General features: G+C 54.7%; 1 protein-coding gene across 1 annotated transcript; it reads right to left on the reverse strand.

Annotated features, from left to right (window-relative positions):
- Nucleotides 1-3,121: 3,121 nt before the first annotated feature.
- Nucleotides 3,122-23,398, reverse strand: PMP22 (peripheral myelin protein 22). The gene is made up of 5 exons (XM_027715704.2): nucleotides 23,363-23,398; nucleotides 22,238-22,338; nucleotides 21,002-21,092; nucleotides 9,946-10,086; nucleotides 3,122-4,764 (listed from the first exon to the last, which is right to left on the reverse strand). Exons 2-5 carry the CDS (start codon nucleotides 22,313-22,315, stop codon nucleotides 4,598-4,600), a joined length of 477 nt encoding a protein of 158 aa, XP_027571505.1. The 5' UTR covers nucleotides 22,316-22,338; nucleotides 23,363-23,398; the 3' UTR covers nucleotides 3,122-4,597.
- Nucleotides 23,399-24,206: the final 808 nt, after the last annotated feature.

A 24,206-nucleotide genomic window follows, 5' to 3' on the forward strand; every position in this document is an offset into this window, starting at 1 on the left:
GGGGGGGATTCCTGGGGTGGGATTTAGGGTATGGGTACTACGGCCACTTGATGCAATGAGAACCAGACTGAGGCCTGGGATGTTCAGGAAAGGCTTTTTGCCGAGGAGGGGAGCACACCCCTAGCAGCAGACGAGACTAAAGACCTCTGGAGCTCCCTCTGTTTTTTAAATTTATGTCATTAATTATAATTTAATTAATTATAATTTTATTAATTATAATTTCAATTAATTATAATTTATTATTTATTTGCATTTTTAGCCACTGTTCCCAGTGGCCAGTAAGGGATACCTCGGGAGAGGGACAGCCCTCCACTGCTAATGAGGGCTGGGAGCTGCATCCCATCTGCCATGTGGCCACAGGAACAGCAGACTATGGAGACAGCCTGGGAGAGCTGGGGTTGTTCAGCCGGGAGAAGTCTCCAGGGTGACTTTAGAGCCCCTTTTAGTGCCTAAAGGGGCTCCAAGAAAGCTGGAGAGGGACTTTGGACAAGGAACAGAATGACAGGACAAGAGGGAATGGCTTCAAGATGGCAGAGGATAGATTGGATACCAGGAAGAAATTCTTGGCTGTGAGGGTGGGGAGGCCCTGGCACAGGTTGCCCAGAGAAGCTGTGGCTGCCCCTGGATCCCTGGAAGTGTCCAAGGCCAGGTTGGACGGGGCTTGGAGCAACCTGGGCTAGTGGAAGGTGTCCCTGCCCATGGCAGGAGGTGGAACTAGAGGAGCTTAAAGATCCCTCCGACCCAAACCATTCCGTGATTCCAGGATGCTGTGACAGGGATGTGACGACATTCCCAGGGACATCCCACCATGTTGTGGCCCTGGCCGTGCCCCTCGGAGGGGCTGGGGCGGCTCTCGGGGGGCTCAGTCGGGGGGTCCCCGCAGGGTCCGTCCCAGTCCCGCAGTTCCCGCAGCAGCCACCGGGCGGTGCCCGCGCCCCGCCAGCGGAGCGGACCCGGTCCCGCCCCACCCCCGGCACCGGGGACAGCCGGGGGGGGGGAATTAGGGCAGAAAAAAAACGTCAAAAGAGGCCCGTTGGAGGCCAAAGCAACCGTAGTGGAAGGTCTTGCCCAGCAGCTCCTGTCTCCGCTGGCCATCAAGCTGTGGGACGTGTTTGCAGCCACGGTGGAGAGCCAGGGAAACAGGGTTCAGCATCATCCAACCCAGCAGTCAGACCAGATGAGACAGTTTCGTAGAATTACGGAATCATAGAGTCTCTTGAGCTGGAAGGGACCCACAAGGATCATCCAGTCCAACTCCTGGTCCTGCACAGACACCCCAACAATCCCACCCTGTCCCTCAGAGTGTTGTCCAAACCCTCCTGGAGCTCTGGCAGCCTTGGGGCTGTGCCCACTGCCCTGGGGAGCCTGGTCAGTGCCCAACCAGCCTTAGGGGGAAGAACCTTTCCCTAATATCCAACCTAAACCTGCCCTGACACAGCTTCATGCCAGTTTGGTTTGGGGGGACATGAAGGGGATGTCAGCTCTGCTTCAAATCAGAGGCAGTTCCTCTTCAGACCTTTCCAAAAGGGATTCAACCCTTCACACTGTTTCCACTTTGGAAAGTCACCTTGTTCCACGTTCTTCCAAAAACGCATCCCTGAAATGAAGCAACTGTGCAACCCCAAGATCTGAACTGATGCCACTCACTTGTTTACACTGTGAATGGCCAAAGAGCAGAGGCAAAACCGAAGCACTCGCCTGTTTTGTGCCTTCTGAGATGTTGATGCAAAGTGAGGAAGAGCATCTTTAATTTCTCCACAGGAAGAGGAGAAAAAACACCTGTGTTCCTGCCTGCTCCTCAGAAGGGAAATATTTGTCCCCTTTGCCAGGTGCTGAACCCGACAGGCCCCAGGATGACCCCGAGTTCCAGCACTGCAGCTCACGGGGGCTCAGATGCTGCTTCAACAAGTGAAATCCCCCCCAGGCTTCATCAGAACTCAGCAAAATGAACACAAAGGGAAATGTACTGTGAGGGTGAGGAGGCCCTGGCACAGGTTGCCCAGAGAAGCTGTGGTTGCCCCTGGATCCCTGGAAGTGTCCAAGGCCAGGTTGGATGGGGCTTGGAGTAGTCTGGGCTAATGGAAGGTGTCCCTGCCCATGGCAGGGGGTGGAATGAGATGATCTTGAAGGTTCCTTCAGACCCAAACCAGTCTGTGATTCTTTGGTGTCCCTGCCCGTGGCAGAGGGTTAGAAAAGATGGTCTTTAAGGTCCCTTTCAACACAAACCATCTGTGACTCCATGAAATCCCCCCAGCTGTTAGACCACCACCAGGAGCCCTGCCCATCAGGGGTCACACCGCGCTGCCCAGGCCCTGGCACAGGGGATTCCACACAGCTCCTGCTCCTTTCCCTGGGGATGTGGCTGAGCTGAGGGCTTTGGGGCATGGCCTGATGCTAATAGCTGGCCTCAAGGGGCAGCCTAGCAAGAGCCATGGTGTCTCTGCCAGCAGCAGTTGCCACATCAGCTGGCGTGTTTAATGGCCAGGGGATGAGGGAGCGGAAGCGCGAGCGGTCCTGTGCCAGCCGTTCCTGCTGCACACACTGCACAACGTGCTAATCCCCCCACGGGGAGGGGGGGTTGGCACTCAGGACTGAAAGGCTTCTGCTGTTTGTGCCAAGTGGCAGAGCCGGACAGATCCCCCCAGGCAGCTCATGCTGACCAGAACCATCCCACTGGCTTTGGGACATTGGTGGTGGTCTCACTGTGGTATTCCAGTACCTGAAGGGGCTCCAAGAGAGCAGGAGAAGGACTCTGGATAAGGGTATCTACAGATAGAACAAGGGAGAATGGGTTTAAACTGACAGGGTGTAGGTTTAGACTGGATATTGGGAAGAAATTCCTTACTCTGAGGGTGGGGAGGCCCTGGCACAGGTTGCCCAGAGCAGATGTGGCTGCTCCATCCCTGGAAGTGTCCAAGGCCAGGTTGGACAGGGCTTGGAGCAACCTGGGCTAGTGGAAGGTGTCCCAGCCCATGGAGATCATCACCATGAGATGATCTTTAAGGTCCCTCCAACCCAAACCATTCTGTGATTCCATAATTCCATGGCATGGCCATGGAAGCAGGCTGGTGGGGCACAGCCCACCTCTAACCCCCCAAAGACACCAAAAAGCAGAAGCACCTGAGTTATTCTGACTTTTATTTCATTGCTTCTTAGTCCACACAGTCGGTATAAAATCAGAAAAAGCAAAGCGGAAAAAAAAAAAGTAGAACCCCAAAAAACCCCAAAATTAAACAAAAAACAACAGCAAGAGTGTCTGGAGTCCTCAGAGGCAGCCTGGGGTCTGTGCTGGTGCCTGTTCAATTCATGGCCAGACACTTTGCTGACACAGACAGAGGACAGACATCTCGCTCTGGCACCGGGGAGCGACCGCTCCAGCCAGAGCTGTTTCTGTTCCTCTGGACCACGGAGGGGGAAAAAGGAACCTCGGTTATAAATGCTTTATTAAAAATAATAGTAAGAGCAAATCTAAGTACAAAAGCAGTTATAGCTCCATTATATTACACAGAATTATTCCTCGTTTCTAGCTCGGTTGTTTTACCTCAAGGTCGTTAACTGAATTTCCAGTGACTAAGGTTAACTGGCTTAGCGGGGTAAGGAATGGTAAATAGATAGCACCATTTCATACAATCTGGGGGTTCCTTTCGGGGATATGCTGGGTTGGATTCCTTCTCATGGGCAGTTTCGCTCCACGGCAAGGACAGAGCACGTTTTCACGGGTGGGAGCAGCAGTTCCTGGTGGCTCAGCCTGGCACGGCTTGGCACGGCTTGGCACACACCCCAACCCCACCGGAGGACGGCCCGGGCTGGATTGCAACTCAGCCTAAGTGATTTAAAGCCCAAATTCCCAGCGGGTGTGGTGGCAAGGCAATGGGACTTAGGCACGTAAGTCATTTAGGCACTTGGGGCAATCAAAGCCTTTGCTCCGAAATCCTTCCAACCCTTTGGAAGCGTCTCCCGTCAGATCTGGACGTGCACTTTGGTTACCAGGATCACAGCATGTGGCAGGAGCAGGGAGCAGCCCTCTGGCTGAGTAAACAGGCCTAACTCTGATTTACACCAGCCTGAAACCAGTCAGAGCCGGGGGGTTCTGACGGTTCAACAGGGGCTGGGAGGGGGGAGGAGAGTTCAGCTCAGGGAGGATTTTGCACGAGAGAAAAAAATCACTGCGCTCTTGTTACACTGTTAGGAGTTATAGTTCCTTAGGCACTTGCTTCAGGCTTTAAAACAGCGCATGGTCAACAAAAGCAAACAAGACTATGTACATATATGTAAAAAGTGTTATAAATAGGTTTTTTAAACCATAGATACTATATACATCTTCAATTAACAAGTAACCCTTTGAGTGTTTCCTTTTGAGGGGGGGGGGGGTCGGTTGGGGTCGGGTTTGGTGGGAAGGTTTATTCCTTCTCTTTTTTTTTGGGGGGGGGGGGTTTTGGGGGGGGGGACGGGTGGGTGATGGTTTGTTGGGTTGTTTTTTTTTTTTTTTTTGGTTTTTGGTTAATTTTCTTTCCCGTTTTCTCGTCTATTTTCCCCCGCCTCCGTCTCCTCCGTGGACGCCACGAGTGCCCTTGTCACACCCCACCAGCGCCGGGCATCACTCGCGCTTCCGTAGGATGACGTAGATGATGCCGCTGGCCAGCGCCAGGGGGAAGGCCAACCACGCCAGGATGTAGGCGAAGCCGTAGGTGGTGTTTTCCGAGGCTTGGTGCCAGTCCGTGTGCCTCACTGTGAAGATGGCAGCGCCACTCATCACGCACAGCCCTGCCAGGAGCAACACAGGGAAGGGGTCAGTGATGCCACTGCTGCCTAAAATTTCTTACAAGAATCACAGAATCAACGGGCTTGGGAAAGACCCCCGAGATCATCCAGTCCAACCCTTGAGCCAACCCCGCCGTGGTTCCCAGACCATGGCACTGATGCCACATCCAGTTTATCCTTCAACACCTCCAGGGACGGTGACTCCCCCCCTCCCTGGGCAGCCCATTCCAATGGCTGAGCACTCTCTCTGTAAAAAAGTTCGTCCTGATATCCAACCTAAACCTCCCCTGGCACAGCTTGAGACCATAAGAAACCCCCAACACTCGATTTGTGAGGTTTAGAAAGCAACATTCCCTTCTATCACAAGAATCTAATTTCTTCCAAAGCGTGCATAACTGAGTTACAAAAACCTCTTGCTTTTATTTACTTACCTAATTAACAATTCAAAGCATTACCTAATTAACAATTCAAAGCATTACCTAACACTGCTACACCCACTTCCAAAACCGTCCCTCCCACCACCCTCACCACGCCTCCCAAATCTGAGCTGGAAGTCCCAGAAGACCCCTATCCTCATCTCTTCATCCTCTTCTTCATCTCCTTTGTCACAGTGTCACACCTTCTGGAACAATTTCGAGGCTCCTGAGTAGCTCTGACTGCCTATCAGGTGTTAAGTCTCTGCCTCAGTACATTTTCACAGGCAAAAAAACTCTTTAGCTCGTTCTGTTGAGGTTCTTAACAATGATAAACAGCATTTTAGGAATAGTGTACAAGCTAAGCTGGAAACTTATACAATATAGGTTTTATGCCTATACCATGCATGGACTATCCCCCACTGCAATGAGCCAGACAGGATGAGCCCCAACACCAGCATGGGAGGATGTTTATTATTGCCCCCTTGTATCCTCTCTCCTGGAAAACTGAGTATCTCCTGTCTCCTGATTTGGGGGGTGATGCTGTTGGCTCTACAGGTGAGAGGGGGTATCTCTGCCACGCTCAGCAAGCAAATCCAGAGCCCTGGAGTAGACAAAGCTGGAGCACTGCCCGGGCTCACCCATCCCTTGGGCAACCCCAGGTCCAGGCTGCTGCTCCAGACCAGCCCCACTGCTCTGGGTGGCTTGTTTAAAACTCAGGCTGCAGTCTGACCCACCTTCCTGAGGTGCTGCAAGAGGTCAGACATGAACCTGGGGGTTTTTTAAGCAATAAAGTTTCTTTATCACCTGTCCAGGTAGTAAAGAACACAAAGAGCTGGGCCTCGGGGTGCTCTGGGCGAGCAGGTTCTGTGCCCTGTGATTTCCCTATCCTTCACAGCTGTGCCAGGAGCTCAGCTGGAAACCCCACTCCCTGCAAACCCCACACCCTGCAAACCCCATACCCTGCAAACCCCACTCCCTGAAAACCCCATTCCCTGAAAACCCCATTCCCTGAACACCTCACTCCCTGCAGACCCCATTCCCTGCAGACCCCATTCCCTGAAGATACCACTCCCTGAAAACTCCATTTCCTGAAAATCACAGTCCTTTAAAACACTGTTTCCTGCAAACTCTGCTGCCAGCAAACCCCAATCCCTGCAAACCCCACTCCCTGCAAACCCCACTCCCTGAAAACCCCACATCCTAAAAACCCCACTCTTTGAAAGCCCCATTGTCTTGAAAACCCTGTTCCCTTGAAAAACCTCCCTGCAAACCCTGTTCCTTGAAAACCTCAGTAAACAGTCCCTGAAAACCCCAGTACCTTGAAACTCTACTCCTTGAAAACCCTGTTTCCTGAAAACCCCATTTCTCTAAAAACGCCATTCCCTTGAAAACCCGGTTCCCTGAAAACCCCATTCCCTGAAAACCCTGTTCCTTTGAAAACCCTCTTCCGCTGCAAACCCTGTTCCTTGAAAACCCCACTCCCTACAAACACCGTTCCCAGCAAACCCCACTCCCTGCAAGCCCCACTGTGCCCGTGGCTCGTCCCTCTTCCCCACTGCTGGCACCCACCCTGTCCAGCCAGGGGCCACTGTGGGTCCCCGAGGGGTGTCCAGCCAGGCCCAGCCCTGGCAGGCAGAGTTGAAGCTTTGTTGCAAAGCCCCCGTGAGCGCTGGGCTCACACAAAGCCACCTCTATTCCTGCCCGAAAACAAGCCCTTTTAGTCAATCCCAGCAGTTCCATTATACAGTCGTGGGGCTGTTGTTGGAGCCGAGTTCCAAATCCCCTGCACGGACCTCAGGACCACCTACATTTAACCACCGTGATATTTGAGCTGCAATTCCACTTGACACTGCTCCTTTTGTTCTGGGAAAGTGCACAAGTGGGAATACGCTTCATTAAGGCGCTGCTGGAGCAGTTTCCATTCTCCCAGCACGGAGCCGACTCCCACTGCCCAGCCCATGCACAGAGAGCACAGCCATTGTCTGCCCGGCCTGTGGGACAGGGACGGGCGTGTGGCCACCCCAGTCACCTCCACACAGCGAAAATACAGCAGCAATTGTCCCCAGGAGGAATTTGGCAGAAGGGAGGCGATGGCTGGGACTGCACTTGTACAGCATCTGCACTGGTCTGGGCATGGAGAACGTACTGGGAAGTGAGGGACAGCTGGATCCAGCTGCCTGCACCAATGAAAGCAATAATGCATCACCACTTTGGAGCGTGATTTTAGGAATGCTCTAGTCTTGCTTTGACAGGTCAGGAGGGCAAACGTGTCCTGGGATCTGTTCCCACAGGTCTGTGTGTGCTGGCGTTGCCCCAGCCCTGCAGAGGAACCAGGCTGGTGCCAGTTCCAGGTTGGCTCTCCAGACCCAGGGGTTTGCAAAAAGCTGTGGGATATGTGGCAGGCACAGCCCTCGAGGCTGAGCCCACCCTCTCCACCCCACAGCTCTAGGGTGGGAGGGCTGGGAGAGAAGAGATAGAAGTGACGATGAGGCTGGAGAAGAATGGAAAAGTTGGGTCAAACCCCGATAAATCCAAACCAATGTCTCTCCCAGGCTGGAATGACACAGCTGTGAGGAGTTCCCCAGGGATGTGATTGACCCAGCAAAGGTGGAGGGTCAAAAGTCTTTTGTTGCCCTTTTGTCAGCTGCAAATCCCATCAGGGCAAATCCAAGTAGTCTTCATGATTCCAAGCAGTGTGGAGAAGGTGCTGGTGATGATCCTGCCTGGCCACTGCACAACAGACCCCACTGGCTTCATGCATCTCTTCTTGCCCTTCTCTCCACTCCCCACTGTCCCTGAGCTAAGCTGTAGTGGAAACCAGCCCCTGCCCTCCTCCTTGGCTCTCAGGGCACCCCTACCAAGCTCTGCCACCCAACAGCACCCAGTGGTCCTGCCCCTGGCACCCACTGGTTCAGGTCCAGCACTGCTGTTTGCCAGGCTCCAAAACTGGAGACCTTCAGCCTTGCCAGGCTGCAGCACCCTGGGAGGAGGTGCAGGGTGATGGAGGGCTTCAGGCAGAGCCTCCTCATCCCCTCCCAGAAGGAGGAAGGTCCTCTCCAGCTCTGCTGCAGCTGAGAACAAAGCACTCGGGTGGGTAAGACCCCATCCCTGGCGGATCTGCTGCAGGGCTCTGTGGTGCCAGGGCTTGGCAAGGCATGGACTAACACCTGCAAAGCCTGAAGGCCTCAGGAACTTCCTTCCTTGGCTTCAGACAGCAGTGGCTTTCCACAACAAGCTGCAAGGAGACCACATCAGGTTCGGCTCCTGTGACCAAAGCTGTCTGTACCTCCAGGGGGATCTCCTGGCAGCACTGGCACAGCCGTGCCCTGTTTCCTACCAACAACCCCGAAATTTAGGGTCACAAAGATCACAGCTGTCCTGTGCCCCCTCCTCCAGCCCTGGAAGCTTCGTGAGGATCAGGTCACACTTCTTCTGTCCTTCATACTGGCTGGGGATGGATTTGACCCACACCTCAGGCTCAACAAGGAAAGACGCTGCATCCCTTTAGGACACCCAGCACAGCATGGACAGGAGGGCTGCAATCCCCATTTTCTCCTCCTCTGACAATGAGGATTCACCAGCAATCACTCAGGAGAGAGAAGCCTTCTGCTCCCAGGTCTATTAGACAGGCTCTCAGGCAGGTAATTGCATTATTAATGCCCATTTCCCTTCCTTGTCTCCATGGCTCTCATGGGTTTTCTACACATCCACCTTTCCAGAGATGCTGAACTGATCTGAACTCACCACCTGCATTATGGCCAAGCAGATGCACTTATCATAGATTTCATGCCAATAAAGGTTAGTTCTAAACTTCTTCAGGGTTTGTGAAGGCCAGGCACTTAGGGGATACTCAGAGACTTTGTCTATACCCAGTGGATGAGTTTTACTGTTGACTTAGTGGGCTAGGGTGGCTTCTAGTTTAACATCTAAAGCTCTAGGAAATGATTAATCTCCTTCCCAGACACCCTGTCATAATGCAGCCAGAACCTTGAAGCACAATTAAATTTTTCTAGCCTGAACACTTGAAAATCCTCTCCACTGGTTTCGTATGTGGAAACATAAACAGAGTCAGAGGCTTTACAGCATCTATATTTGGGAACTGCAACATAGGACATGAACTGTGGCTCGTTTCCAGCACCAAGTTCTTTAAGAGTTAAAAATAGTAGCTGACAGTTCCAAGTCAGCTGGCTCAGCCTGCAGCTCTTTGGTGATGTGGAAAGCACCAGGCCCCCTCATGGCAAGTTTATAAATAATCACTGGGTCCTCTTTTGCCAAAACAGGATTGTCAGGACTTCCCCCACCCCACCAGCAGCTGTGGAAGCCTCACCCAGACCGGCACAGGTGTGTCCCAGAGCCAGCACAGCCACCCAGGACCCTCCATGTCCCACCCTGAGCCCTGAGGAGAGCAGGCAGAGCCCTCAGTCTGGCAGCCCCCATGACCTGCTTGCCCCCAGCTCTGCCCCCAGTGGGTCTGACACCTTGTCCCTCTAAAACCTCCCTGGCTGGGGCAGCAACCCTCTTGCACCTTCCATGGTGCAAGGGCAGAAGAGCCTGGATATGCCCTGACAGAAAGATCCCATCCCAGGCCGTGTGGGACCTCAACACACCCAAATTATTCCACCCCTCTTCCCTTCGCTAGACCGTGCAGGGACCAGCTCCATGGCCCTCCTGCCCCTGCACCCAGGACTGTGCTCATTCCCACACCACTCTCTGTGCCTGGCAGCCCCATCCCCAGCAGTGACAGCCCCATCCCTCAGCCCCCACTCACCAGCAAGGATCTGGAAGACTCCGGTGATGTAGAACCTGCCGCCCTTGGTGAGCGTGAAGAGCTGGCAGAAGAACAGGAACAGGGACAGGACGCTGAAGATGACGGAGAGGATCATCATGGCTTGGACAGACTGCAGCCATTCTGGGGACAGACAGACAGATGGACACCTCAGTGTGGGAACAGCACATCACAGCCCACCACTGTGCCCGTGGCCCTGGCACCAGGTCCTGTGCCACCATCCCACCCTGGACCCCACGGAGTTTGTTAACAGTGACAAACAGTGACAAACAGTGACAGGCTGGATGAGACCACATCCAGTGCTGCACCAGCTGGTGAGGTTCTCAGCACTCAGCACGGACAGGATGCTCCCCAGGATTTAGGATGCCATGGGGTAAAATGAATTTCAGGGCCGGGCACTGCCTCAGGGAGCACTTCCCATTAAAGAGGAGCAGGGAGATTAGCCCTGACCTAAAGCCTGCAGAACACAAAGCCTCTCCCCCAGCTCCATGCCAGGGCCTGGTTGTTCAGCTGTGCTACAAACACAAAGCCATGTGCAGCAAGCTGTGAGACACCGTGCTGGCCAAGCTCCGAGGGCAAATAAATACACAGAGAGTGAAAACACCCTCTGCCCTTGTGGAGTCAAACCTTTTGGAAGAGCCTTCCCCAGCTGCCAAACGCAGCTGCCTCCCAGAGCAGACCAGTTAAACCAGCCCCTGCATGACTCACTGCCCAGCTATTTCCAGGCTTAGTGGGTGTGTAACTCCCCACGCAAAAAAAAATACCCATAAACAAGCAAAACGCGGCTCCATCCCATGAGCTGCTGCAGCCTGACAGAAAGGGGCAGCTCCTGAGGGCACCGGGATGGGGCCACGCTCACAAATACCTCTGCCTTCCCCTTTCCTTAGTAAGTCTGAAACCAAAATGTGTATTTGCAGCCTTCCTGGAGAGGTCTCTGAGGATGCAACATCAACTAACTCACCGTGAAAACCAGCAGGACTCAGTTCGGGTAAACTGAGGCACAAACCACGCAGTGCAAGGCGGAAGAATCGTGCTTTGGGCTGGATCCTCAGGTGGGAATAGGGAACACTGAAGCCTCAGGCTCAGTCCCATGTTCCTGCCAGTTTTACTCCCACCAACTTCAGTCCCCTGACTGCAAGAACCAGCTTTCTGCAGCAAATAGCTGAAATGCAGCAAAACTTTCAAACGCAGCTGTGCTGTCACCTCTAACACCTGGAGCAGCAAATGAGGCCACTGGGACTGTCCAGGGCAGTGTCTGCTCCAGAGAACTGACCACTCCTCCCCACCAAATCCCTGCAAGCTGCACTCAGGGAGGTGAGAGAGGAATTGGAACTGGAGAGCGAGGCACAGCCTTCAGCTGGGATGGCAATAATGATCCGTGCCTGAGCCCTCCCAACAAATCCATGCCTGTGGGGAACATCCTGTGCCACTCAGTCACGTCTGCTGTTTGACTTTGGACCAGCAATTCCGCCCCTTGTCTTTGCATCTTGCCTCAGGACGTTCATGTAATGGAGCAAACTCAGTCCCTGGAACCACCCAGAGAGGCCCCTGCTCATCCCAGACAGCCTTTTCCTTCCCCTCCTTGACACGCTTCCCGTGCCAAACTACTCTGCAGCATCAACAAGCTGCTGCACTTCACTCATTCCAGGGCACTGGGTTCCCCCTGCACCAGCTGCTGCCATTCCTTAGGAAGGAGCAGCTACCACTGCTTCCAGGAAAGCCCTGTGTGGTGGGACGTGCACACAAATATCCAATATATTTCATCTATCTCACGCAGCCGGGCAGGGAACCCCCTTGCCTCACCCCCACCTGCCCCTTCAGCTCTGGCCATGATCCACCTCTGGGAAACAGGGGTGAGGCAGATCCAGCACCACCAAAAATCATCATATCAGAAGGGATCAGGGGAGTGGGTAGGTGGTGCAGCTGCTGAACTCCAATCTCCCTCCACGCTTCAGCACAGAAAGACTCTGATCCCAGCTCTGGGAAGCTGAGCTTTCCTCTCACCCTTTCCCAAGCCCTGAAGCCACGTCCAGCCCCCATGCACTGGCTGAGCCAAAGTCAAGCCCTGCAGTTTCATCCAGGACCCAGAAAGCCAAGTCTTTTGTGATTTCAAAGGCCACGGGATCCGGCCCGGAGAGGAGCCCTTTCTGCTCGGAGGTGGATGCTCCAACTGCTGGTTATTTTCGGAGAAGTCTGTCTAGACAGAAAGCTGAGCTGAGCTGAGCTGCCCTTTAATTGCATCCGCCTCCCCGTGCCTGTTTTTGGGTTCTGAATGCAAATGATTTATGGGGGCTTTGCAAAATCCCATTGTAATAAAGGGCAGTGCCAGAGGAATATAAAAGTGGGCACTGAGGGGGGAGCCCATCAGGGCCAGAGGGTTTCTGCAGCCAGAGAGCAGTGAGCCTGTGAGCAGGGAAACCAAGAGACAGTTCCACAGTCCAGAGCTCTGAACCCGCTCACATCCAGCCCTTTGCTGACTTTGATTGGCCTCCTTTGTGAGAACAAGGGGCAGCATCCCCAGCCCAGGACTCAGAGATCCACAAGCTGCTCTTCTCCTTTAACTCCAAGCCCAGCTTACCACAGACTTCAGCTGTATTAGGACAGCTAATTGCCTCTAATTCGTTTAAAATCAGCCTGTAAGTGCAGATCGATTTTTACCTCCTCGGCCCCACATCCTTTTAACTCCTTTGCTGTCAGTGCTGTGTCCTGCCCACAGCCCTTCCCAAACACAGCGGGTTTCCCGGAGGGAGGCCGGGCCCGGGAGCTGCCCCACGGGCTGTCAGCACTGTTTACTCCCAGCCCGTTATTTGTGGTTTCCCCTGGCCAGCAAGTCGGTTGTTCCATTTTTCTCCTGCCTCTCTGCTGCTCTGTGTTTGTATCTTTGTTCTTCAGGAGGAGGAAGAAAAGGAAACAGCGTGGAAAGGACAGATAACACCCTGCATGCTGCTTCCGGAGAGGACCCGTCGGGAGGGGCTTTAGAGCCCTTTCAGAGCAGTCAGAAACAAAGCAAGAAGTTTTTACAGAATAAATTCGAATTTTCCCCGAAGTTCTGCAAGCCCTGATGTGCCCACACCACTGCTGACAACAGCAGGGAAGAGACTTCGCCCCTGGGATGCTGAAGAACACATTTCACTGCCCTAAAGTCCAACAGGAAAGAAAGAAACCCAGAGGAGAAACTGGAACCTAGAGCAGAAATTGCAGCTGAATCCCACAGAAATACAGCAGCAAACACAACCCCTTCCAGCAGAGCCCCAGCCCTGCTTGCAGGGAGGTTTTATACCCAGGCAGGACTGACAGGGAGAAACATGCCCATGGCCTTAAAGGACAGGCATTGCCTCCCCAGGGTTTAATCACACACTCCCCCCCCTCTTTGGACCCAGCCAAGGAAAAAGAACAAAATACAAACTGAAAAGACACTTATTTGAGCAATCACCTTATTCCATCACTGTAAAACATCATTGAATTAGTGCTGGGCTTTAAAAGCACGTGAGTGCTGGGACCTGCCACTGATGGGAATATTTTGCAGATAGATTTTCCCTTTGCAAACTGTGTATGCACTCTACACTTAAAAAGCAACCACTTCTGGGGAGAAAAACATCTATGAAGGAGGTAATTGTAGCAATTATAATATATACAAAGCTAGAGGGAGGGGGAATTCATGATCAACAACTACATGGTAAAACCTGCCCCTTCAATGCTGCAAACTAAATATCAGCAGGGTCAGGAACAGCACAAAGTTACCAGCCTGGTCTGCCAGGAAAAGCCATGTTTTCTGAGCAGATTGCCAGAGCAGACTCCCAGGTTTCAAGGTCAGACCAAGAACCTGAACCCAGCTCACATCTTTGGCCTATAAAGTGGAGAGGTCTCATCAAAGCAGCGGGTTTGATATTGAAACACCCCTTAAGATGGCTGGAAAAGGCTGAGCTGAAGATGCAGAAATATCACTTTAATTGCCTCATTCTTCTGGGGCTGCACTTCAGACCGAGGCCCCTCAGCAACTCGCTGAAGCAGCTCAGAAAGCCAAAAAGGCTCAGCCCCTGCAGTGCTGTTCCTGCACTGCCCAGACCCCTCCGCTGCCTCCCACACCCCAGAGCTCCAAGGGAACATCTCTCCTGTTGGGGAGAACAGCATCACAGTCCACCCAGCAGAGCCTCTCAGCTCTGCTCAGATTCCCTGGGATTTCCCAGGAAATCCAGCTCCATGACATTGCAGCTTTATCCTGCTTTGGCCCCAGACCTCCCACAGGCACACAGCCAAACCCACCCCGGCTGGTGCTGCTGGATGCTCAAACCAGGAAAAGCAGGTTTTGCACCCAAAAGACCACAGGGTGCTGGACTGAGGCATTCCTGGAAATCCCACTGGAAAAGGGCTCCCAAGGTGTTTGTAAGGGCTGGGGGATGAGCAGGTGGGAAACGCCGGCGCTGCAAGGAGGTCATGAATGAACACAGTGCTGTAATTCCTGCCCCTGAAGAGACCTCCTGGGTCTCTTCTGCAGCCCCTTCAGAAGGAGATGAACCTCTCAAACCTGTTTTCTCCCCTCCTCCTCTTTTCCTCTTGGCTCTCCTCCCTTTGCCTTCTCCTTGGAGCTCCATCCAGGCAGTCCATGAGGCCAAGCTGTCCGTAGCTCTCCAGAGCTGCCACACTCAGACATCCCATCACACCATCAAAGCTCACGTCCCACAGGGGCAACCCCTGATGCAGCTGAGGCAGCAGAAAGCTCTGGCACCATGAAAAACGCCTTCCAACAGCTCCACAAAGCCCAAGGCAGCTCCTCTCCAAGACCCTCAGCGTGGTGGCTCTGACTCCCTTTGGCTGGTGTGTGAGAGTGAGCTGAGGTGGCAGATCCATCACTCCAGGCTCAGATCCTCCAAAGGGCTTAGGTACCAGCTCCCAGGGATTTCAAGTCCAGGCACCAGGAGCAGGGATGGGCAGTGGTGGTGCCCTGACCCACAGGCACATTGCAGGGGGACACTCAGCCCGTGGCCTCAGGGACATCCAAGAGTCTCATCAAGGCCAAAAAAATGTTGGATTAAGGGTTTTACAGCACTGCACTCTGCAGGGGACTCCCCCATCCATTCTTCTGGTTTGACACTCATCGTTAGCCCACAGGTCACCTTCGTCCTCCCTTTCACTCCTCTTCCATGGCCAGAGCACAGATCCAGCAGGGAAGGTTGTCTGACCTCCCCTTATGCAGAAAAATGGGAGCCAAAGAGCTCTGGAGCAGCTCAGAAAAACACAGCACCAGTTCCCTACCTCTCTTTATCAGATGCTCTTTGTAAGAACAAACAACAATAAAAAATGGGTTTATGCAGAGGAAATCCCTTTCCTATCAAAGCAACAAAGTTGTGGGAGAAACTGATCTGAAATACAAAATACTCTCCTGGAATAGGAGAGTTTTAGATGTTAGGAATAAGTTCTTAACTCAGAGGGTGGGGAGGCCCTGGCACAGGTTGCCCAGAGGAGCTGTGGCTGCCCCTGGATCCCTGGAAGTGTCCAAGGCCAGGTTGGATGGGGCTTGGAGCAACCTGGGCTAGTGGAAGGTGTCCCTGCCCATGGTGTGGGGGTGGAACTGGATGAGCTTTACCAACCCAAACCATTCTGGGATTTTGTGAATGCCCTGCAGTTCATTTCAAACAACTAAGGGACAAGTGACTGCAGAGAGGGTTCAACCCTGCCCGTGTTAGGCTGGTGCCACCCATCATTAATGACAAAGTGGGTGTCCTGGACCCACTAAAAGCTGCCCCTTTGCTACTCTGCTGCCAACTGCAAAGAGCCTGAGGGACCAGATATGTCCCCAAATCAAGATATCTCTACATAGGGTCCATAACTGGGTGGAACCAGCTGATGGCCAGAACCTGAAGTATAAAGGCTGTGCACCCTCACACAAACAAGCTATCCAGTAGTCACTGTAGGCCTTCACTCCAACACATCCAGCACCTTTAAACAAGGGTAATTTCCTGCTGGTTGGTAATTTCGTTCCAGTTTGCAAGTGCCCAGCAGAAGCAAAGCAAAAGGCAGCAGCAGCAGCAGCAGTGCTGTGGCCACAGGTGCACATCATGTAGGCAGATGGTCACTTTAGCTTTCAAGAAAAAGCTGAAATCATTGTTTAAATCTTCATATCAACAAATCTTTGAAGGTCTAACTTGCTGGGGTGACTGGACTCTCCCCTCCTGTGCTAGGAAGTGTCCCCTCACCGCTGACACGTTCTCCTGTTGGTGCAGTCTCAGCCTTCCCAGTGGGCTGGAGGGGAATTCCTCCCCCATCTCTTTGTGTTGAGATACTTTACACTCACTATCAATAATGGAATAAGACATTGAGAAATAATTTTCCTCAGCACAAGGCTTCAGTGAAGCCTTGCTACACCATTTTCAGTCGTAAAAAGGATTACAAGAAGTTAAACAGCACCTCCATCTCTCCATCCCACCTTTCCCACGTCATGTGAGTCCAGCACTGCTGGAAGAAAGAGTTTGAAAGAATAAAGGCTGCAAAGCCACTCTGGGGGAGCTGACAGAGCAAAAGCAGCAGGTTCAGATGTTTCAGTTATGCATTTTAAAGCGGAGAAGCAGCAGCACAACTCCTCCTGGGAGCAGCAGATGGGTCAGGGTCCAGATGTTTCTGCCTTGTATCAGGGATGAAAAGCTTTCCTGCCTCCTCCAGCACAAAGAAAATGCATTTACAACACCAGCAGTGCTGCTTAGGGACCCATCTGCCAGGGGAAAGAGGCTCTGGAAGAGGCAGAGTCGGTGTGCAGAGGAGCAGGGCAATCCCTGGTGCGTGGCAGTGGCTGCCCCATCCATGGGAGGCCCAGGTGGTCCAGGGCAGATCTTTGCTCTGGGCAACCCACCTGGGCTTAGCTCATGGCCATCACATCAGTAAATCAGTGGGTGCATCGCACAGCCCTCAGCACTCAGCAATCTTGTGGACTGGCAGCCCGTGCATTTCCCAAGGGTTTGGGTTTTCTTCTCCCTTCAAAAAAGCCAAAAAACACCAGCCTGCCTGTGAACAAGCATGGGAAAGCCACAGAGCAGCAACAGGAAAAACTGTGCAGAGACAAGAGGAAAAACGTCTCCTGACATTACAGAAGGACACAGGGATCTCCACGGATGCCCCCGTTGCTTCCCCACTTGCAGCGCTCCCACCAAAATCAGAAGAAGAGCAGAAAAAAAAAGGTCTTCTTGTCTGCATAAATAATTCAGTTGTGGAAAGAAAAGGCCATTTTTGGAGGGGAAAAAAACTTTCAAACTGTCTGGACACTTGGGGTGGAATCTACTCGAGAGCACTCGAGCAGCCCCGGCCCGACCGCGTGCCCCGTGCCGGCAGCGGGACCGCGCAGCCGGGGCTGGCACAGGGCCCTGCCGACGCACAATCCTGGGATTCAGAGCCGAATTCCTGAGATAAGTCTTTTCCAGGAATGTCTGACAGCGCAAACGAAGCAAAGATTGCAACATTTTTTCCATAGTTTTCGGCCTCTCGGAAAAAAAAAAAGGCATTATCTGCCGAGCAAATGCAAAAATCAAAGCAACAAGCGGGCAGTTGTACGAGGAGAAGAAGTGGGCACCTGCCCTCAGCTCCCTCCCCAGGGATGGCTCAGCCCTCACACAGGGTTTGAGCCCTTCCAAGAGGAATTTGGGAGGTGGGAGCTCAGCCTCCACGGAGGCCAGGGCCACCCTGTACCCGAGGTCTGATGTCCCAGGAAGCCGTGGCCTGGCAGTGCTGCACTCAGCCCTTGGGTTGTTCTGCTGCCTGTTCCACCCCCATGGGGTTATCTGTAGGGTTAGGGGCAGAGTCCCAAACCTGCCTCAGTGTTAAACAAAAGCAAATCCCACTGGCACTTGGTTTTACAAGTTCAGCTTCTTGTTGTGCATCCACAGGACAGGGGAGGCTCATCCGTGCTGAGACCAAGAGGGACATCACAGCACAACCAACCCCCAAAGCCCCCATCCATGATGAACACAGGGGACCAAGCACTACCTAATTCCCCAAATTCCACCTGCACAACCAACTCACAAAGCCCCCATCCATGACAGGACAGAGAAGGCTCATCCCTGCTGAGACCAAGAGGGACATCACAGTACAGCCAACCCCCAAAGCCCCTATTCATGATGAACAGAGGTGACCCAGCACTACCTAATTCCCCAATTTCCACTTACTGAGTTCCACTGCTTTTGAAAAGAGAGGAAGGAATAACCCCACCACAGCAGCCACTGCGCTGGCCAGATGAAAAACTGCCTCTGTGTAAAGAGTAAGTTCTGCCAAAATTCCCAAACGAGGATTCCTTACTCTTAGCCCAGAGCAGACCTTGGCACTCCAGGATTAACCATCAAGTACAATCCTTGGCTCCAGGGAAAGGAATTCTTCGGGCTGTCTGCATCCCCCTGCAGCACAGCCCATGCCCTGAGAGGGGTGGAACCGAGGACGGTTTGTGGTATTTGACAGGGGATCATTCCTATTTTTGAAAGTAAGCATATTCCTAGGAAAGAGCATATGAGGAGCATAGGGATGAGGCAGGAGACAAGTGTGAGCCTCAGAGGTGGCTCTGCCCCAGCATCCTTGCCCTGTGTTGCTACTGCTCCAAATAGGACAGCAGCTCCCCTGGCAGTGGGAGCAAGGGAGGGACAGCAGGGAGGGAGGGAGCAGGACCTGCTGGAAAGGATATGTGGCATTTTTTGTCTGTTTCTACAAACAGATCTTAAAAGCCTTATGTAAGCCCAGGAAAAATCCTTTTGTGTTCCTACAGCAGCAGTGAGCTCAGGATCCTGCCTCCAGGGCCTTACAAGGTGAAGGTCCTCAGCTGCATTGCTCCCACACTCCTGCCCCAGGGTGGATGGGGCACAAGCTTTTGCTGAAGCAAAACCCCCTTCTCATGATGCCAGAGCAGAACCTTTGGATAAATAAGAGCTGTCAGAGGGCTGTTGAAGCCTTGGGCATGATGCACTTCTGCTCAATGAGCAGCTCACTGGGGCACCTTATCATAGAATCACACAATCACAAAATCATGGTTTGGGGTGGAAGGGACCTTAGAGACCATCCCATTCCAACCCACCTGCCATGGGCAGGGACACCTTCCATAGATAAGGGCTATCACCCCAACTCAGCTGCTCGACTGTGTTTGTAACAGGGTCATCTTGACTACAGTCCCTTTAATGATAAAAAATCATCACTGCAAAGGGTTCACAGGGAAGCCCAAATTTAAGTGGCTCAGTCATAGAATCATAGAACATGCTGGGCTGGGAGGGACCCATCAGGATCATCCAGTCCAACTCAGCATAGACTCCAAACACGCAGCAGGACAGTCAGGCGTGGAGGAAACCAGCCAACTGCATTTCAGACAAGCCCCTCTCCACACTGACAGCTCCAGCACACAAACATCCTGTAAACATCCAGAAAAAGCCACGCAGGTTTGAAAAGCAAAAAGATTTGGGGAGGCTTTAGAGCCCTCGGCTCCGGGACTCCTGGGGGCAGTCGCTGCCTTTCATTGCAAAGCACAAGCTCAGCAGTTCGGAGCTCGCATGACTGGCCGTGCACAGGCTGCCTACGCTGCAGATAGCCAGCACCAGCCAACTGCTGATGAAGGACACGGCTCCAGAAGGCTCCTCGCCTGGGATGCGATCCAGCCGCTTCCCGGCCGTCCCGGACACCACCAGGCGTCAGCAGAGACCAGCGGTGGGAGCTCCACTCCCACCGACACCAGAGCCTGGGCCCGCGCGGGGACACACTGTTGCTTTCAGCCCGGGGAAGGCAAAGGGAAGACATCAGCACCCACCTCCCTGCGTGGGGTAACGCGAATGTTTTGCTCGCAGCATTAGGGAGAGCAAAATCCCCAATCTCCAAAATCCCTCTGACAGCCTCCCATTGCTCCAAGACCCTCTGGAAGCATTCAGTGCTCTCAGTGTGACTGTTCCCTCCTCGCTAGGGCCACGGGGCATCACTTTGCTCCTACATCGGGTCTGTTTTCCGGCATGAAGTGCCTGTGCCTCCAGTGACAGCGCTGGGATTCACAGCTGCTTGCACTGGAGGTTGCACTGGGACAATCTGTTTCCACAGGAAAGCAAAAAACCAGGCTAACAAAACAAGTGCTGGCCACAGCAGCACTGGCATTAGCTCTGTCTTCTGGGGAAACTGAGGCACGGGCTTCCCCGACCCCCTGAGCACGGGTTTCGTGTTTCTGGTACCATAAATCGCCCTGGAAACTCTGTGTCATGGTGTCTCCTCCCCTGCTGACCTCAGCAAACAGCTTGCTAGGTGATGTCACCCAGTGTGACATCAGCCTTCACCCAGCTTGGTCCAGAGGTGGCTGTTCAGCCCCCCAGATGTGTGGGTGCCACGGGAGCCCTCTCAGCAGCGGGATGAAGAAGGACTCGAGTGCTCAGCACATCCCACAGCAAACCACAGGGCAAGGGTTGTGCCCAAAAACTCAGCCTATCACAGCAGGAAAGCACAGGGCAGCTTCCTGGGTAGGGATGGGGTATCCTCTGGAAACAGGCTGCCCTTGGAGCACCGTGTGCATCTTTAAAACCCCCTCACACTGGAGCAGAGGGAGGAGTGCTCAAAACAGCCCCTCTGCTCCCAGCAGGGCAACAGAGCAAGCCCTGCTCCAAGGACCACCTCATGTTTGTACATCCAACGGGAAAAACGGGCTAGTAACAGGAGAGCCCTCAAAAGGGCTCGAGCAAGTCACCTGCACTGTGGCCGAGTGTGCCAACACCCTGCCACGGGGCTGCCAGGAGCCTGAGGGCACAGGGCAGGGTGATGGGCATCGAGTCTGGTTTCCTTGCTAAGCCCCATCACAGCTTCAAGGACTCGTAAGGGTGGGGGGAGCAGTCCCCCCTTTGTGGCCCTCCAGGACCACAGCAGAGCCATTCCCATCCGTGTGGGGACAGAGCAGAGGAGGCAAGGGGATGGGGTGGGAGGGAACAACTTCGGGGACGCAGGGAAAACCGAGAAGGAATCGCAAATAACCCTCACAGGCAAACCCCCCTTGATTCCATAAGTCCCAGGAGGAGAATAAAAGCGAGGGGCAGCAACAGGGAGCACTCACCATTGTTGGATGATGCCAGGCAGTGGAAGATGGTTCCAGAGGTGCAGTTCTGCCAGAGGTCTGCCGTGTGCTCGCCGTTCACCAGCCATTGCTGCGAGAGAGACACAGCCCGGTGAGCAGGGCCCTGGGGGCAGCAGGACGCCCTGTCCCCCCCTCAAAGCTTCGGCCCCGAGCAGCCCCAGCACACCCCGGCACGTGTCTGCCCGGCCGGGAGCTCCCAGGCACACGCTTTCCTTTAGAGAGAGGTTTGGAAAGTAAATACTGATATTTGCTTTTAACTGCTTTCGCCTCAACGGCAGAAACACAGAAGCTCTTTATGCTCTTTAAACATGGAGCGAGTCCCGAGGGGATGCGCATTTCCCTCCTCCCGACCGGGATATTTGAATGCTTCCACGTGATTCCTAACGACTCGGAAGATTTTTGTAACGTCTTCCACTACTATTACCAAAAAGAAAAAAAAAAAGAGAGAGAGAGAGAGAAAAATACGCGAAGAAGCCCCTGGTGAAGCAACCCTGCGAGTCACCAGCTCCACAGAACGGCTGCCTTAAAACCAAGTCAAACTTTTTCCCAAGCAGCTGACGTGTTCACTGGGCTCCAGCCCGAGGACAGTGCTGGGAAGGCTCTGTGCCGCATCCAGCCCTCAGTCTTCCCGCTCCTCGCAAAGTTTAAGCCTTGGAAATCACCAGCAGGAGCCCATCTGGGTTAGGAAACAGTCTGTGCCTAATTCACAGCCCCAGAGGAGCAGAGCTGGGGAGCAGAACTGCCGGTGCCGAGGAGCCAGTGCCCAAATCAGCCCCGTGCCAAGGGGCTTCGCTCAAACTGGCTGTACTGGTCCTGTGGGCTGGAGCCCATTAGCAGGTGGGGCTCCCTCATGAAAGGGGAGTGAAAGCAGCATCACCCCATCGAGGGGATTTTGGGTGCTCTGAGACTGCTCCCTGATATGGACCAACGCAGGGATGATGAGGAGATGGGCTTCAACACTGCTCTGTACTAACGTGAATGCCCTGAGCACCCACCACACCACACACAAAACCCCCCCACCAGTTACACCTGACAGCACAAACTCCGAAATCCCCAAATCCCACTGTTAGTGAGACCAGCAAGTGGCAAGTAAAAGCTTCCTGCTAAAAGCCAGGCTGTAAAATAAGGCATAAATAAAAATACCACCTCCTGCTCTTGCCATGCCATGTCCCTGGCTTGCTGGCACCCCGGTGCCAGGGGAAAATCCGTACTTACACTGACGATGGTGGAGACGAAGAGCAGCACCAGCACGGTGACGTGGAGCACGATGATCCCCAGCAGCAACAGCAGCATCTTGGCGGCGGTGAAGGGCAGAACTGGAGGGGGACAGGGATGCTGCTGAGTGCGTGTGCGTGTCTCCGTGTGTGTGTCTGTCCGTCTGTCCGGGCCGGCCGGCCGGGGGCAGCAGGAGACGCTCCGCTCCGCCCCGCCGGCTCCGGGGCATCCTGCTGGGGCAGCGCCCGCCGCCCGGGCCCCCTCCCTCGGCCCCGCCGACGGACGGGGATCCGAGCCCTCTGCCCGGACCCGCTCCCGATACCCCCGGGGGTCCTCCGAGGCCTCGCCCCGAGCCGGATCCCCCAAGTCGCCTCACCGAGGATCCCCAATCACCTCACCGAGGGGGCTCCCCCAGCCCCCCTCTCCAGGATCTCCAGGGGGACGGTTCCCCGAGAAGGCTCCCCCAGCTCCTCTCCCCCGAGGGGGGCTCCGATCCCTCTCCGCAAGGGGAATGTGCTCCTCGCCCCCCCCGCCCGCGGCGGGAAGGCTCGATGTCGGCGCATCTCACCCGAGGGGCTGCCCCGGCCCCACTCCGCGGGAAGGGGGGTGGTGCCTTGCCCACCCACCCATGGGACCACCGGGGGTGATGCTGTCGGCCCTCTCCCCAGCGGAGGCTTTCTCGGACGACCCCCGTGGGGGTGGGGGGGAAGGGGGCGTCTACTTCGGCCCATTTCACCCCAGTGAGCTACCTCGGCCCGTCTCTCCGGGGGTGCCCTCGGCCAGTCTCCCTTCTACACCACCAAGAGAGACTCTCCTGGACCCTTTCCAGGGGTGGGGGAGACTTTCCTCAGCTATCTCCCCTTGGCACCGCCAACAGCGGCTCTCCTGGACCCCCTCCCGGGCTGAAGGAAGGAGCTCACCCCAGCCCACCTCCCTTCGGGACCCTCAGTGAGGAGCGGAGGGGGCTGCCCCGACCCTTCTCCCTAGAGGATCCCTGGACGGCGGAAGGGGGGCTCCCCCAGTCTCTCTCCCAGGGTCTCCGCAGCCCCTCTCCCGCTCGGTGTGGCCGTTCCCCTCCCCTCCCCGGTCGCCCCCCGCCCATCGCGGGGCCCGCTCCGTACTCACGTCGCTGCGGAGCCGAGCGGGGCTGGGCGGCGGGAGCGGAGCGGGGCGCGGAGCGGAGCGGGCGGCGGCGCTGTCAAGTTTCCCCTTTAACCGGGGCCACCGCCCCGCTTGCGTCTGTGGGACGGGGAGGGCTCAGCCCTCCGCCCGCCGCCCGCCTATAAACGCGGCAGCGCCCCGGCCCCGGCCCCGCCGCTCCCCCCGGGAGCCGCTCACCGCCCCGCTGCCTTCTCCGGGCTCCTCATCCCTTCCCCTGGGCTCCGCATCCCTTTCTCCGGGCTCCGCATCCCGGCCCCGAGCCGCCCCCTGCCCCGGGCACAGCGCGGCCGCTCCCGCCGGCCAGCGAGGAGATTTGACGGGGGGAACGAAGACCACCCTCTCTCCCCCGCGATGGAACCCCCGGCACCCCTGGAGGAGGGAAGAAGGAGGGGGAGAGGTGGTGGCCCCGTGAGTGGGTGGCCCCGGGGTGCCCGCGGCTGCAGGGACAGGACAAGCTGTCCGAGCTGACCACATCGGGGGTCCCCTCCCCCCCGTTTGTGCAGCCCCGAACAGATTCCGTGGGACAGGATTTGGGGAATGGGCTGTGCTGGAGGGATTGTAGCTCTTGGACTCGATTTTTTTTTTTTTTTTTTTAGCACTCGAAAGCCAAATGAGGTGGAACCGAGCAACTTTTCACTAAATGGAGGGTGAGATTTTTCAAAATGCTGGAGGACACTGGGAGAGCTGGGGCTGTTCAGCCTGGAGAAGAAAGGTTCTGGGGAGACCTGAAAGCCCCTTCCAGTGCCTAAAGGGGCTGGAAAGGGCATAGAGTGACAGGACAAGGGGGAATGGCTTCCCACTGACAAAG

The sequence above is a fragment of the Pipra filicauda genome, unplaced genomic scaffold (genome assembly GCF_003945595.2).
Source record: "Pipra filicauda isolate LSUMZ 115617 unplaced genomic scaffold, ASM394559v2 scaffold80_size11013439_pilon, whole genome shotgun sequence".
NCBI lineage: Eukaryota > Metazoa > Chordata > Aves > Passeriformes > Pipridae > Pipra > Pipra filicauda.